The following is a 15,921-nucleotide window of genomic DNA, read 5'->3' as shown; positions in this document are numbered from 1 at the left end:
GCCTCATGTGCCAGTGTGCGGATCCCTGTGCACAGACACGTGCAGAGCCACAAGCACATGGGGACTTTTAACACTATGCACCAAAGCCACTGCCCCAACGCTGGCAGAACTGAATCTGGGCACCCACTTCCATGACACACCCACACCTAGCCGAGCTGTTGGGACACAGGCCACGAGGCACAGCCGCGTTACTGACTGGCATGCAAACGTGCAGTATACACCAAGGCAATGGACACCATCACGTGCATGTGCACTGGAGGGTGACCCACCCACATGCTCTAGAAACCGTTGGTCCACACAGGTATGTGTGTGCTGGACATATATCCAAACACACAGTGAGTCGCACACAGAGGTGCCACACAGGAGCACAGCCTCAGCACAATAACATCTACCAGACTTGCTCAGAACAGGGACCCAGGATGTCCGGGCCACACCAAACAAACAGACACGATGCCAATGGAATGGAACATTTAATTGTTTCTGCGGTACTCCCGGATGGGGATTGCGGGGCCTTTGGCAGAGCCCTGGCTAATGGAACCAACAAAGGTGCCCATCAGCCAGTGCCAGGCAGGGTGGCAGCCTCAGGGCCAGGCTGAGGACAACCAGCACTTGGGCTGTCGCTTAAGACAATTTCTGAGACTAGTGGGTAAGGAATGTTGTCTTTGAATAGAGGAGAGGGAGCTACAGTTAGAGAGGGGGAGGCGATAGGTCTCGGGTTGAGGGGAGGGGCTCCAAGGTTGGAAGGTTAGGAACAACGGAGTTGTCACAAGGTCCTTCATGGGTGACGGCTGGGGGGAATGTGACGGAGTCTAGGGGGCTGACTCGGCTCAGGCCAGTTTCAGGAACTCCTGCAGTGTGTTTTGCTCCACAGCCTCCACGAAGAGCTCATAGTCCTGGGGGAGGGGACAAGAGGTGGTCACCTGAGTGCTGGTGCTTTGTCTCAGGTCTGACTCTGGCTGGTATCCTCCTACAACACTCCCTCCACCCCCAACCCCCAGGCCCATACCCCACAGTACTGGTCCCCGTTGACAATCTGGGGTGGGGTGGCCTTGGGGTTGCCCGCCAGGGCTCGCATCTCATCCCGCAGGGCGTTGTCTTGGGAGATGTCCACTAGCTGGTACTGGATGCGCTTCCCATCCAGGATGCGGGTCACCTCGCTCTGTTGGGACTTGATCTGGGGGCAAAGGGCGGGCAGGCGTTAGTGAGCAGACTGGAGGGTTTATGGGGGGAACCCTGGGCAGAAAAAAAGGGACTGTGGCCAGGAGCTTTTGTCCCCATGTCCCGCTCCACGCCCTAGGGGAGGGTTCTGGCCACTAGGAGTTGGGAGGAGGAGTCAGGATTGTGGTGGTGTAGAAGGAGAGAGGGACCACCAACCATGAGGAGGGGAGTCAGAGTGAACATAAGTGAGATAAATTAAGGGTGGGGAGAGCCAGGAGCTCGGCAAAGGGAAAGGGCAGGCCTGGGTGGAGACGGGTAAGGCGCCACCTCCGCCCCAGGTACACACACACACACACACACACTGGAGGAGAGGAAGGGCAAGATAAGGACATGGTCACGGATCAGCCTGGTAGTGGGGGTACAGAGGCCCCAGGATGCCCGAAGAAGGTGTTCAGTGTTCAGGATGGGGCCGGGGGCCCTGCCCCACCCAACTCAGGAGGCCGTGCCCAGCACCTCGCCGCCCCCGCCTTGGGGGCGGGTCCCAGGCGCCGGGCCCTGAGCAACAGGACCACCACCAGCGCTCTACCCCAGGACGCGCACTCACTTCGCGGGAGCCGGTGACCGACGTGCTGTAAACGCGCAGGCCGCTCATGCTGCGGATGGGCCGACGGGCCGACAGGCAGACGGGGTGGCGGTGGCAGCAGCTGCACGGCCTGGAGACGAGGCCGCCGCGCTCGGGAGCGGTTTCCTTCCTGCTCAGCCCGCGAGTCATCGCTCTCGGGACCAATGGGCGGCGCGGACAGGCGCGCGGCCGGGGCGGGGCCTGCGCGACCCCGCCCCGCGCAGCGCCGGGCCCCCTCCCGCCCCCCTTGGGGACCGCGCGCGCCGAGGACCCCCGTCCCACGCACGGCCGCCCTTTTCAGCCCTCCGAGCTGGGGCTGACAGTGTGAGGCTGGGGAGCGAGCTGACGGCAGGAAGGGTAGGGGAGGGCGTGGGTGAGGGTTTGGCAAGAGGCCTCCCCTTCAGCCTCGCGCGGGTTTGCTGCACCCAACTAACTACCCACCCCCGGTGCCACGACAGCGCTGCTCCGCTCCGGGCTTTTAAGTCTTGGGCTGTTTTCAAACCTAAAGTTCCCCAGCTAGGGAGCCTCGCTTCACGGGCTGCCCAACCCCAACACGCACACACTGACCCAGGGGCCACCCACACGTAGCTAACCCCGCGGCACACCACAGCACGGAGGGCCTCTGGTTAGAGAATTCCCCAGAGTTCCTCTCCGCTCAGATCGGCAGGTTTAGACAAGTGAGGGTGGTGGCAGGAGACGGGGCACACCCTCACAGAGCCAGATGGAGGCCAAGTTATGAAAGAGGCTTCTAGTTCTGGACTGGGTGGAGGTAGAGGTTGGTGTCAGGACTCCTGAGAGTCTGGGCCCTTGTTAAAGATCCACCGCTGGTCTTGGGGTGGCCCCAGCCCCACCCCAACTCCTCGCAGCAGATGGCACAGGGTGCAAAGGAAGCAGCCAGCCCAACCTTGGATACTCAGCCATCTGTCTGGGGTTGGACATGACACCCCTCATCAGTCCTCCCAGGTCCAGGGCTCTGAGAACAGCCCAGGAAGACAACCCTAGCTCCTGGAGGCAAACACAGAGTCCTGCCTTGCTCTGGGGAAGCCACTTCCTTATAGCAACCCACAGGCAGCAGACTTCCTCCTCAGAGGATTACTGAAACTCAATGACAAACTTGCTCTGTGACTCAGGGCAGCTTCACCCAACAGAAAGTGCTGTGGGAAGAGATCTTATCTGTCCCCACAGAAAGACAGAGGAGCAGAAGTGGTAGAAACAGACTTCAGGCTGGACCTGCTAAAGTTCCCTCCTTGCTGCTGTTTGGAGAACTTGGCTAAACACCCAGGCTTTGGCTCCAACAAGCCAAAATGGAGTATGAGCTGATGGTGATGGAAAGCAATGGGAAACCGAGGAGTCTGTTAAATTTTTATTTTGTAATCAAAATAGGCAATACAAACCAGTTGACATAACAAGGATTCATATAAATAACTGCTTATAAACTTTATGAGGAAAAATACCCATGAGCATGGTGGCTGGGCTGCCAGTACAGGGTAGAGACCAATCAGGCAGCTCTGCCTTTAGGAGGCAGGAGCCCAGAGGCTGAGGGGATGGCTGGGCGGGGCTGCTCTGAATGGAAGGGATAAGTCACTCCATAAATAAAACACAAACTTGTAAAAACACTTAAGAAGGAGTCTCATTCAGGCCAGGAGTGAGGTCCAGGATGCTGCCCTGCCAGCCCAAAGCTTAGCAAGAATCTCCCAATGGCTGGCTCTGGACTCCTGAACTACTCAGTGCCCCCCCTTCCCCACACACGGCCTGGCTTGGCCTGGCTCCAGATCTAGAGGAGGCCTGGGGCTGGCCCAACAACCAGATACAATCAACTACGAGATGCTCCCTCAACGAGGAGGCAAGAGAAACCAGAAAGCAGAGGGTCCAAAGATCCCGGAGAAACAACGAAAAACACTGAAAGCTGTACCTTAAAGCTGACCTGTACTGGGTACTCTGAACTCTCAAGGAGCCCAGAGCAGGAAAGGGAAAGGACCCCCAATCCCAAACACAAGAGGCACAAATCAGAAGGCCGGGCACTGGCCCCAGCCCCGGGGGGAAGGGGGTGAGCAGCTTGATAGTTGCCCTGCGGTATCCTGGGGGAAAATCCTGCCCAAACCCAGAACCATAGAGGAGTGAGCTTGCACTCAAGGGGGCTACCTGGCCAGCCTGAGAACAAAGGAGAAAGGGCTGTGCTAACCACACGACCAGGGAGGGCCCCAAGGGCACAGGGCAACTAGAGTGGGGTCTCCTGTAAACGGGCATGGTAGCACAGATGAAGAAGCCCTGGTTATAATCCCTGGGCTCCCAAGTCTAGTTAGTACTTTGCTAAGGAATAGATCACCCTGAGGCATCTATGAGAACAAGAGCCCTGAGGAAGAAGCAGTGGGACTGGGCCTAGGAAAACCCAGAGCCAGCTCAGGTCCCAGGAAGGCTGGCACATGGGGCCTGAGAATTCTCAAATGGCCATTGTTACCGGTACTCAGCCTTTCCTGGCCCCTCTAAGGAACTCTGGGCATCAGCACGACGAAGGTATGGAGTGGGAATGAATGTGGAGCCATCCCAAAGGACGGAGAAAGGAGGTAAAGCGGCCTGCTTGCCTTTGACGTCAGCCTGCAACTGGGAACAATCTGTGACGACTTACCAGTCTACCTGCAAAAGTTAATTAACTCACCCTCAAAGGGTGAATCAGGATGACAGGACAAATGCAATCCAGCAAGACAAAGCCAGAGTGGGGCAGGGCAAACAAAATTCTCTAATCAGCCCTTGGCCCCAGATGCAGGCTCATACCTCCCCTCCATCCCTTCTCTCTGGGAACAGCAGCAGACAGGAGGCAGGAGATTGTCAGGGCAGGACCTGCTGGACCGGGCTCTCAGCAGACCAGATTCTCCCTTGGGGAATACAGCCTGTCCCACCCCCAGCATTCCTCACTGTGTGACACAGTTTTCTCCCATGTCCTGGGCGTATCTGTCTGACATGGTGGTCCTTAAGTCCTCGATGTCACGGCGTAGCTGTTGAACCTCTTCTAGTTTCCTCCTGATCACATCCGGCTTCTGAAAATCTAGCTGAGTCCCTGCGTGCTGTGTAGCTGGGGAGGAGAGCATTTCGAGAGATTATTAGTAAATCACTCAGGAGACACTTTCCTGTGGAAAGCGCAGTACGGATATGCAGTACCATAAGGCCTGTGGTCTTGGAACATGGCACTTTTTAAAAAGCACCTAGGGATAATGGGCTGAAATCTTGCTGCCTAAGGGCCACGTTTGTGTTTGTCCTTCACCCAGGTACCCCATAAGGATGCCTGTTTCCAAAACAGATTTACTGAACATCTACTTTGAAAAACACATAAACTCCCAGAGAGTGGTGACCAGGTCTACGGAGCCCAGTTCACACATTACCAGTAATGATGGGAAAGGTGGATAGGGGTGAGAGGAGAATGAAAACCACTCTCTCCTGGGTCCCAGACTGGCCTGAGGACTCACAGTGAATGCCCAGAAGCAGGGAGAGATTAGGGTCATGACCCTGGGCCCTCTGGGTCACAATGCTACAGACAGCCTGCAGATCTTGAAGGCAACTGGCCAACTCCTGATGCAGCTCAAATGCCAGCTGGGCCGTGTCTGATGAAGATGGGGATCCTGATTGGGCCTGGCGCAGGTGTTCTTGGAGCGTCAGATTCTTCTCAATGAGGTCCTGGTTCTGTACTGAAAGCTGAGCAGATAGAGAGGTGAGCACATTAACCCAGGCCCAGGGAAAAGCAGAGTATCTGCGCATGAGTGTGGATATATGTATATATGTGTGTGGAGGGGAAGCTATGAGTCAAAGGCGATGTCCCCCCTCCTTGCACTCCCCTCTTCTCCCCTACATATCAGGCCTAGTTTCTCCTGCAGGTAGGTTGGGCCCACAGGGCTGCAGCATTGGAGGGGAAACTGCACCTCAGCAGACTGAGTCAGCAGCCTCCAGGTTTTTCTGTTCAGGAACCAGAGAAGATACTCCCGCCCCTCGGAACTCTATCTGAAGCCAGTCCCTCAGCCAACTCTGTTAGCCAGGCTATCAGAGAAGGTTTAACGTGAACTGTGAAATCTGAGGAGACACTGGTTTCAATCTCTCCCTGCCACCCTGACAAAAGTGGCCACCAGCCAGCCGGATCAGAGTGTGTCAGAGGAATAAAGCAGGCAAGAAAGACAACAAGACAGCTAGTGGCCACTGGGTGGGTAGGGACGGGGGGTGGTGGTGCTGAAGAAGCTGGGGACCTGGAGGACATAGTGCTGAAACGTGTCCTGCCTTTTCAATCCTTCACCTTAGTGGAGTCAGGCTTCACTACAGAGACCAGCTATTCACGTCTATCTGTGTCTCTTTCCCTCCCTTTCCCAGAACAGCTTAAGGCACACTCCTTCCCTTCCTACCTCTATTCTGTTTTAAAGACACTGAATAGAGTTTCTCCTCCAGTCCCCGCCCTTCACCCACACTGGGCCATGTGACAATCCTAGTTCTGGGAGACTCCTTCCTCAGCACTTGGGCAGTGACCTTGGCCGCCCCCTGCCGACAACTCTGTTTACTCCATGAGGATCACCAAACCTTCAATCTTCTTGAACCCTTTATCCCTAAACCCCACAAACCTGTGGCTGAGGGAACACAAAGTAAGAGAGTGATCTTCCATATCCAAAAAGCATTCCTGGGTAATTATGGCCACTCAAAGGCTTAGGACCTTTAATATAAAGGATGATGCAATGTCCCTTCTTACTCCTCTGCCAAAAAAGCTTAGCAGCGACCTCCCCAACGTGGGGGCTCCTGTGGGAGAAGGGATCGGGAGGACACACAGAGAAATCAGGTTTGTAAAGACAGTACCAAGAGGCCTAGCTGTTGCTACTCACCTCTTTCACAGCTGTGCGCAGCTGCTGCAGGGCTGTCTCCCTCCTCTGGGCCTCCTCTTTCAGGGCCTGGCTTGTTCCTTCTTCTTGAGCCACTTCCTGCTCTAGGCTCTGCATCCCATGGCAAGGAGGGTGGGAGAACACATCAGGGGTAACAAGTCTACTTCAGACCATATCGCCTCTGGTCTGGACTATATACATAGTAAAGCTCCACCCCGCCCACACACTGCTGCTAAGAGATTATTTTACAACAGCCCTGACCTGCGACTTTGCATCAAAACCCTTCTCTAGCCCCTGACCATGTAGCAATAGAGGCCAGCTCCTCGGCAGGGCATTCTAGGCCAGACTGGCCCTTACTTACTTTTCTATCCTCATCTCTTTCTACCCTCCACACAGCCTCTACTCCAGTCACACTGAACGACTAACTGTCCTTCATCACCAAAGGTTCCAGTTCCAAAACTGTTGTTCACTCCTCTTCCCCTTTGCCCAGAATGCCCCTCTGCTCTGCCAGAACCTTCCTTAATCTGCAAATTAGATCCAATTAATCCTAATACTGCCCTGCTACTCATACCTCCATCATGGCTCATGAGTACATTTGTTGGCTGTGCACATGATTCCTCCCTCCACTAGACCATAACTTTCTTGAGGGCAAGGAACGTCCATTAAATTGAGTTCAATTATTTATCGAGCAATTACTGTTGACAGGCACTGGGGATACTAAAAAGAATACCAAACAATCCCTGTTTTTGAGGAGCTCAAAGCCAAATGCCCTTGACAATACTGTATATTAAATGTTTTTGACAGAGATGAGAAGGGGTGGAGAGCGCACTCTCTGGGGCACCTCATCTAGCTAGAATGCGTGCGTGCGTGCGTGCGTGCGTGCGTGCGTGCGTAGGGGTAGTCAGGGTCAGGAGAGGGGGTATTTATATTTGTTATCTTCTGCCTCTCATTCTGGTTCATTCCAATTTCCCCCGAGTTTTGAAACTGACTTGAACAAATACAGTATAAACAGTATTTCTGAACTTTTCCATTTTGTATTAATAAAAAATTTAGCAGCCAAGGAGAACGTCTCACCACTATGAAACACCCAAAGTGACCATTTTGAATCCACCTAATTCCACCAAAGTCTCATCATGGGTAAATATACTATTTTAAATGCTGTGGAACCTCAGAGTTCCAGGAAACATACTTTGAGATCCACTAAAAACTACTAAAATCCTGGGATTTTAAATGGATGTAGGGAATTCCCTGGCAGTCCAGTGGTTAGGACTCTTCACTTTCACTGCCAAGGGCCTGGGTTCAACCCCTGATCAGGGAACTAAGATCCCGCAAGCCGAGCGCCACAGCTAATAATAATAATAATAATAATAATAAATGGATGTAAACACTCCCTAGGCTTGACTATCTCCTTACAGGACTTGAAATATGTGAACTAAATAGACCCCCATAATGGCAAGGGTAGGACTGCAGCTTTCAGTTCTTCCTCAGTGGACGTGCATCTCTCCTGTTTGGTGTGAAAACCTCTTTTAGAGTCCAAAGAGAATCTGTACCTAGGATTTCTTGGAGAACCCAATTAAGGACACTCCTACTCTGGCCCAACATAGAAACCAGGAGTTGTCTTTGATTTCTCCTTATTCTTCAGCCTCCTATGCTCTATCAGTCACTGGTTCCTCTCAAGTTTACCCCTAAAATTCATTTACATCTGTCCCCTCACAACTCCTTCTGGCAATGCTGCCTTATGCATCATCCTTCATCATCTCTCACTAGGATTTCTGCTACAGTCCACTGGCCTCCAGCCCTGTAACTCTCCAAGTGCCAATATTCTTCCACACTCAAGCCTGAGTTGCAAACCTGACCACATCACGCCCCAATTAAATAGTATAGTAGATTCCCATCACCTACCTAAAGAATAAAAGCTAACTTGGGGGCCTCCCTGGTGGCGCAGTGGTTGAGAGTCCGCCTGCCGATGCAGGGGATACGGGTTCGTGCCCCGGTCTGGGAGGATCCCATATGCCGCGGAGCGGCTGGGCCCGTGAGCCATGGCTGCTGAGCCTGCGCATCCGGAGCCTGTGCTCCGCAACGGGAGAGGCCACAACAGTGAGAGGCCCGCATACCACAAAAAAAAAAAAAAAAAAAAAAAAAAAAAAAAAAAAAGCTAACTTGGTTGAACAGTCCCAGCCCTCCCATAGCCCAGTTCTCCATTTACCACCTTACTTCAACAATATCAAACTGCTTGCAGCTCCATGTGCAAACCCTGCTGTTTCATGCCTTCATGTTCCTACCCATGCTGTTCCTTCTATCAGGAAATACCATCCTATCCTGCGCCTCCTCATTGACTGGCTAACTCTTCCTCCTCCTTCAAGAAGGCTCATGAGGGCTTCCCTGGTGGCGCAGTGGTTAAGAATCTGCCTGCCAATGTAGGGGACATGGGTTCAAGCCCTGGGCCGGGAAGATCCCACATGCCGCTGAGCAACTAAGTCTATGCGCCACAACTACTGAGCCTGCACTCCAAAGCCCGTGAGCCGCAACTACTGAGTCCGTGTGCCGCAACTACTGAGCCCGTGTGCTGCAACTACTGAAGCCCGCGCACCTAGAGCCTGTGCTTCACAACAAGAGAAGTCACCACAATGAGAAGCCTGCACACTGCAACGAAGAGTAGCCCCCGCTCGCCACAAGTAGAGAAAGCCCGTGCACAGCAATGAAGACCCAATGCAACCAAAAATAAATAATTAATTTAAAAAAAAAAAAAAAGAAGGCTCATGATCTCCAGAAACCCTTCCTTGACCTCCCTACTTCCACTGACTCTTTTATGCTCCCCCAGGGTAATATGGGTGCTCTAACAGTAATGTGCTAAAACCCCTTCCCAACAAGAATGTAGGCTAAAAGCACTGACTGGGTCTCATTCTTGTGCTCCTAACACCGAGTAAATTGCATGGCAGAGAATAGTGTTGGTTGAATTCTAGAAATTCCATCATTAAGTCCTGCCCACCATGTCCCAAGGACTCTAGCTCACCTGTACTTCTGAACGCAACTGATCAATCTTCTGCTGTTGCTTCTCCACAATCTGAAAGGCAAAGTTATCAAGGAAGGCTGTAAGCACATGCTGATAGTGAGGTCAGAGGGCAAGAGGCTGTACTAGGATCTGTGGTCTGGCTCTTAGCCCAACTGGCTACAGCCAGTCAATAGTGAGAACAGAGTGAAGACAAGTTAGCTCTACCTACAGAAATATAACCCAGACTCCCTATCCTGGCTAACTAGCTTCACACTCCTGTGCTCTAGTCACAAAGAGATTTAAACAAAGAGGAATGTAGTGTGGACCTATGACCACCATGGGGAAGTCGGGTGGAGAGAGACACCCTCACCCTGACGATTGTAGGCCAGTAGAATCAACTTCATATACAGCCAGTGTATATTCTGGTTCTTTGGTAAAGGACATGACTGAAAATTCAGTTTAATGAAGCTTGCCCTATCCAGGGCTGTGATAGTTATCATTACTTATAGCTTTGGTCACACCGACTGTTCGAGGAGAGAACCTACAAAGGCCTAGTTTCCTGTCTTTGAGACCTCAGGTACTCTCTGAACCATTTCTGGGTCTTCTTTTTTGCTGACCTTCAACCAGTCTCACTGCTAGGCCCTGAGCTCCTTCTTCTCTGCTGAATTAGAGCCCCCTCACTGGGTAGAACTTTGCCCAATACAAGAGGTTCTGAATAGGGCCTGAGCCATGAATGAAGTGCACCAAACTTCAGTGTACCATTTTGGAGCATATAAATTTGGATGTTCAGAGGCATGTCCTTCCCTAACTCTGCTTGCCAGTCATAAGGATGAATATCTAAAATGCAAATTTATTATGCAGGGATGACTTCTCAGAAAGGAGAGAAAAACTCTGGGCAGCAGATCCTAGGGGGCTCAGGGTCAGAAATTCATGGTTCCTTATCAATACCCAATCTTTTCTTTCCTCTAAGCCTACCCCGTTACAGCCTGGACACCCTCAGTCACCTTTCGAAGGGAATCACATTCCTTCTGCCAGGACTCCATTTCCACTTGGGGACCTTCTCCCCATTGAGCTGTATCTTCTCCACTGGCTGCCTCCACACACTGCTTATCTTGCAGGCTGAAAAAGAGTGGCCTCTTAAAGAACTCTGAAGTTAGAGGGATGTGGCTTTGATTCCTGATTCCGCTATTTACTGTACGTTTTGGGGCAAGACATTTACGCCCTTCCAAGCCATAGGTGGGGATAATGTCTTAGGTCTGTATAATGTAGGGAGTGCCACACAGAAGCTGCTTGCTCTGTCTATGCTAGTTCCATTCCCTAGAGGCCAGCATCTATACAATGTGCTACTAATTCTCTACCTGCCCAAGGTTTTTTTATTCTTTGTTTTGATATTTAAAAGTAAACATTCATCACATGTATTTAAATTATAAAAGTCACACGTATACAATGCAGAAATTTTAGAAAATACCAAAAAAATCTTTTTCTTTTTGCACATAGTCTGGGGCAGACCCAGCCATGTCCCCTAACCTCGCTTCTGACTCCAACCAATGGTCTCCTCCCATGGATCCCCACAATCACTTTCATCATGGCCCATCTGCTGAAATAAACAACAGGGTCACTGTGGTTGAACATGGGATGAGAAATCCAATCCATCCCATTAGCAGCTGGATTTGGTCCAAGAGGCTGCTGAAACACAGCCACTACATTTTCAGAAACTGCTATTAACATGGAGGAGGCTCCCAAGACACCCTGAGAGTACATTATGGCATCTTGTTTTGTTCTCAGAACCTGCTGTGGCAGTCGAGAGCAATCCCTAGGGCTAAGGAGAAGAAACAGATGCTCCTGGTAGGTTTTACCTTGCAGAATTCAAAATGTGGATAACCCGCAGTCCTCAGCACCAGGAGCTACTTTTGCAAATATAGATACTCATTTTCCAGTTTATAAAGTGTTCCCGTTCATTCAACACATACATATTCAAGGATTATTATCTAGTATTATTATGCCAGGTACTGGGTTGGAGCCTTCCAAAGGATACAGTGACAAGGGCTTCCCTGGTGGCGCAGTGGTTGAGAGTCCGCCTGCCGATGCAGGGGACACGGGTTCATGCCCCGGTCTGGGAAGATCCCACATGCCACGGAGCAGCTGGGCCCGTGAGCCATGGCCGCTGAGCCTGCGCGTCCGGAGCCTGTGCTCCGCAATGGGAGAGGCCACAACAGTGAGAGGCCCACATACCGCAAAAAAAAAAAAAAAAAAAAAAGGATACAGTGACAAATCCCACCCCACTGCACCACTATACCCCCCACATTCCATCTCAAAGCATAGTCCTTGTCCATAAACAGCTTTCCTATTACTTACAATCCAAAGAAAATGAAGCTCAGAGAAGTGAAGTGATTTGCCCAAAGTCACACAGGTAATGAGTGGGGTAGCCAGGACCAGAACATAGCTCTCTACTCCTTTCCTCAACCCCACAGGGGTATTTACCTATGTCTAGTGGAGGAGAATTCTGCTTCCCTCTGTCTCAGGCTTTCCAGTTGAACCTCCTTCTCTCTGCAGGCTGCCTGGGTCTCCTCCAGCAAACTCTCCAGCTCAGTCACTCTCTCCTGCAGCTCTGTGCTCTTCAACTCAGAATCCTTAAGCTGAAAGACAGGATTCCATGCTTAGGTCAACAGGCCAAGGAAGACTGTCTGGGTATCTCAAAAAATTTGCAGTTCAGTTGTGATATGAGTGTGGACATGACTCCTTTGGGATTTTCCTTTCAGGAAGCCACAAGGTAACTGCATGCAGCAGAGGCTGAGAAAGCCACCCTGCTTGGCCACTCCCTTCTTGCCCCAGGTATGCCCAGACATTGCTGCTACCTGCTGGCTCTGCTTCTGATGGTCTTCCAAGGTGGGCAGGTCAGCCAGGTAGCGTTCCAAGGTCTCAATACGCTGCTGCTTCTCCCGGTTCTGCTCTGATTCCTTCTGACATTTCTTTTTCAAATTATTGATATGTTTATCACGACCCTTGACCTATTGGGAAGAAATGTCGAGAATCTGTCTCCATTGACTCCTCCTCTACAACCCTGAACATCAACTTTTTTGAAGTGATGTCTTTTCCCTTAGGGCTATAAATGTTTTCCACTACAATGAATGCAAGAAGCTGATAAAATTTTGCCATTTGAGATTAGGGCATAAAATGCAGAGTTAACACATAAGAACCTTCCAATCAAGGGCAGGGAAGGGGGGCTCCTTTGCGAGTTTTCAAAAATTGGTAGCTCTACCATATAATAAGGAATTTGGGACTTCCCTGGCAGGCCAGTGGTTAAGACTCCGCACTTCCACTGCAGGGGGCTTGGGTTCAATCCCTGGATCCCTGGTTGGGAAAATTCCACATGCTGCACAGTGCAGCCAAAAAAAAATTTGTCTGGTCTTTGTCCAGCTTCCTGGGAGGTAACTTCTAAACTCTTAGAATACCCCAAATAATAGAACAGGAGTATCTTTGTTTTTCTTAGTGGACCAGAGCCCACCATAAATGCATTTATGCTAATGAGATGAGCCAGAATGCAGACTGGTCACTATAAAGACCGATGGAGTTGAGCCCAACTCCCTGTGAAGAGGGGACAAAGACAGGAGATTGAGTTCAATCATGCCTACATAATAAAACCCCAATTAAAAATCCTGGACACCGAAGCTCAGTGGAGCTTCCTGGTTGGTGAACACATGGATGTGCTAGGAAGATGACAGGCTCTGATTCCAAGGGGGAAAAGGTATAGAAGCCCTGCTTTGAGGACTTTCCCAGACCTCATCCTATTTGTCTCTTTATTTGGCTTGTCCTGATTTGTATTTTTATAATAAAACTGTAATCTTAAGTAATCCTGAGTTCTGAGTTGTTCTGGTGAATTACTGAACCTGAAGGGGTCATGGGAACCCCTGGATTTATAGCCAGTTGGTCAGAAGGCAGTCTAGGGAACCCAAAACTTGCAGCTGGCATCAGAAGTAACAAATAAGCATAGTCTTTTGGGGGACCATGCCCTTAAACCTGTGGAATCTAATGCTAACTCTAAGTGGTCTGCATCAGGACTGAATTGCAAAAGTAAATATAACTGTATATACAGTAGACATACAGCCGGTCTGGTCTGTTCTGGTGAGATAGGTAATGCATTCTTCCCTAAGCACCACATATGATATAAAGCTAAGCAATCATCTGGAAGGGCTAATGAGACTCTAAACTCCTTGAGAGGAGGGGCTGTGTCCATTTTGCTTATTATCATATCCCCAACACACAGCACAATGCTTGGCACTGAGCAGGCAATCAATTAAGATTTGTTGAATGGGGCTTCCCTGGTAGCGCAGTGGTTAAGAATCCGCCTGCCAATGCAGGGGACACGGGTTCGAGCCCTGGTCTGGGAAGATCTCACATGCCGTGGAGCAACTAAGCCCATGCGCCACAACTACTGACCCGCGTGCCACAACTACTGAAGCCCACGTGCCTAGAGCCCGTGCTCTGCAACAAAAGAAGCCACTGCAATGAGAAGCCCGTGTACCGCAATGCAGAGTAGCCCCCCCTCACCGCAACTAGAGAAAGCCTGCATGCAGCAACGAAGACCCAACACAGCCAAAAATTAATAAATAAAACAAATAAATTTTTTAAAAAAAGATTTGTTGAATGGAAACTTTTTCTTCACTATTATGGCTTTTTCTTTGGCTTATGAAAAAGGAAGGGGGAGGAAGTAAGAGAAAGCAGAGAAAAGGTAAGGCAGATCTACTGATGCCAAAGAGGCACAGGCCTAATTTAATCCAAAGATAACACAGTACTAAGAGGGATCCCTGAAGATCAGTCAAAACCTTTACCCCAGGTACAATCTTTAAGCTCCATGTGATTCTCCAGATTCTCACATTTTAATATGCATCAGAATCACCTGGGAAGCTTATTAAAAATGCTGATAACCAACTGTGAATTTAAAAAAGGGTAGACTGGCCAGAGATGTTTATCTTTTCTCTCTTCCAAAACACCTCTAAACAACAGGAGGAAAATAAAGTACTGATTTTTAAAAGTCAACAGAGGAGACAAAGGTATACAAGATACTTCAACATGGTTTCAGAAGATACAAGTGAATGGGGGGATAAATGACTTGGAGCAGAGGAGTTATAACCTGCAGCAGGAGTTACAGACAACTTGGAAAACAATGTGCCCTTCACAATCCCCAAGAACCCCTGTACTTGAAGCACCAGATACCTGAGGGAGGTATGTATCAGCCATAGACCTGAAAAATAGGGGGATTCACTAGAAGTCTACATTCAGGTTAGCTGGATACCATTCTCACCCTAGGTTTCTCCAAAAGGAGATTGGAGATTTATTCTCCGGAGAAAGCAACTGAGAGAGAGTCAAGCTCAGGGACATCAGTCACAGCAGAGAGAGAGAGTGTGTGTGTGAAGCACTGTGTTGAAAATAAGTATAAGTAAAAATCTATGTATAGAACTGTGGGACTTTAAACCTAATCTCCTCAGTGTTGAGAACCCAAAGGCCAAAATCATTCCTGTCCCCAGTCTCCCCACCAGGCAGCAGGCTGAAGATTCTTTCCTAGAGAGAGTGAGATGAGATATTCAGATACTGATATTTGAGGGTTCCCAAGTGAAAAGGGCAGATTAAGCCTGATCATCCCACAGGGAAGCCCACCACGCTACTACCATGAACCCAGAGCTTCCACGCAGCTTTAAAATACTACTGATACGCTGTTTTTTTTTTGTTTTTCTGGCTGCAGCGCACGGCATGTGAGATCTTAGTTCCCCAACCAGGGATCGAACCTGTGCCCCCTGTAGTGGAAGTGTGGAGTCTTAAGCACTGGACCACCAGGGAAGTCCCTAAAATACTACATTCTTAAATATGAGCACTCTTTCATTCAAGGATCACCAAGCCTCTAACATGAAAGACACCAAAACAAAATAAAAAGACCTGAAGGAAACAAGAAACAACACTATGAGCAGATGCAGATATCCCAAAAGGTATAATCAATATCATCAGAGAAAAGATATTGCATTCATGAAAAAACAGCAAAAAATGCAATAAAAGAATACTATTCAGAAATATAGAGGTATATATCAGGAGAAAGAAAGAGCTGAGGACAGATAATTCTGTGGAGTGGGGCTGGGTACAGAACCACTAATTTTTACTATAAATATGTTGATATTTGATAACATGTTGGTTATTTAACTTAGATACATGTATTATTTTGATTAAATTTTTTTTAACAAGCCTCTAAGTCTATGCTGTACCAATGGCACCAACATCACCTGGGAGCTTATTAGAAATGCAGGATCTCAGGG

General features: G+C 49.8%; 2 protein-coding genes across 3 annotated transcripts in view; both read right to left on the bottom strand.

Moving 5' to 3' along the window:
• Nucleotides 1-451: 451 nt before the first annotated feature.
• On the bottom strand, nucleotides 452-2,005 carry SH3BGRL3 (SH3 domain binding glutamate rich protein like 3). The gene is made up of 3 exons (XM_079698460.1): nucleotides 1,763-2,005; nucleotides 1,007-1,174; nucleotides 452-893 (listed from the first exon to the last, which is right to left on the bottom strand). The coding sequence occupies exons 1-3, from the start codon at nucleotides 1,928-1,930 to the stop codon at nucleotides 828-830; spliced, it is 402 nt and encodes a 133-aa protein (XP_079554586.1). The 5' UTR covers nucleotides 1,931-2,005; the 3' UTR covers nucleotides 452-827.
• Nucleotides 2,006-4,689: 2,684 nt separating this feature from the next.
• The window catches only part of CEP85 (centrosomal protein 85), a gene marked incomplete at both ends in the record, with an annotated part of 29,948 nt that continues 18,716 nt past the window's right edge, over nucleotides 4,690-15,921 (bottom strand). For both annotated transcript variants that reach the window (XM_079697831.1, XM_079697830.1), the window contains 7 exons: nucleotides 4,690-4,850; nucleotides 5,242-5,467; nucleotides 6,631-6,738; nucleotides 9,641-9,691; nucleotides 10,624-10,738; nucleotides 12,101-12,255; nucleotides 12,475-12,627. In XM_079697831.1, coding sequence (XP_079553957.1) covers nucleotides 4,690-4,850; nucleotides 5,242-5,467; nucleotides 6,631-6,738; nucleotides 9,641-9,691; nucleotides 10,624-10,738; nucleotides 12,101-12,255; nucleotides 12,475-12,627 — 969 coding nt within the window. The remainder of the gene's footprint in view (nucleotides 4,851-5,241; nucleotides 5,468-6,630; nucleotides 6,739-9,640; nucleotides 9,692-10,623; nucleotides 10,739-12,100; nucleotides 12,256-12,474; nucleotides 12,628-15,921) is intronic.

Source organism: Hyperoodon ampullatus (assembly GCF_949752795.1).
Source record: "Hyperoodon ampullatus genome assembly, chromosome: 2".
In the NCBI taxonomy this organism is placed as follows: Eukaryota; Metazoa; Chordata; class Mammalia; order Artiodactyla; family Ziphiidae; genus Hyperoodon; species Hyperoodon ampullatus.
This window is presented reverse-complemented; position numbering and strand designations above follow the sequence as displayed.

Excerpts from the sequence above, each read along its gene's own strand:
- SH3BGRL3 (XM_079698460.1), bottom strand. The coding sequence starts at position 1,930 with ATGACTCGCGGGCTGAGCAGGAAGGAAACCGCTCCCGAGCGCGGCGGC. Across the intron at positions 1,175-1,762 it reads CGGTCACCGGCTCCCGCGAA|ATCAAGTCCCAACAGAGCGA; the intron begins GTGAGTGCGCGT and ends CTTTGCCCCCAG. Across the intron at positions 894-1,006 it reads ACGGGGACCAGTACTGTGGG|GACTATGAGCTCTTCGTGGA; the intron begins GTATGGGCCTGG and ends CCCCTCCCCCAG.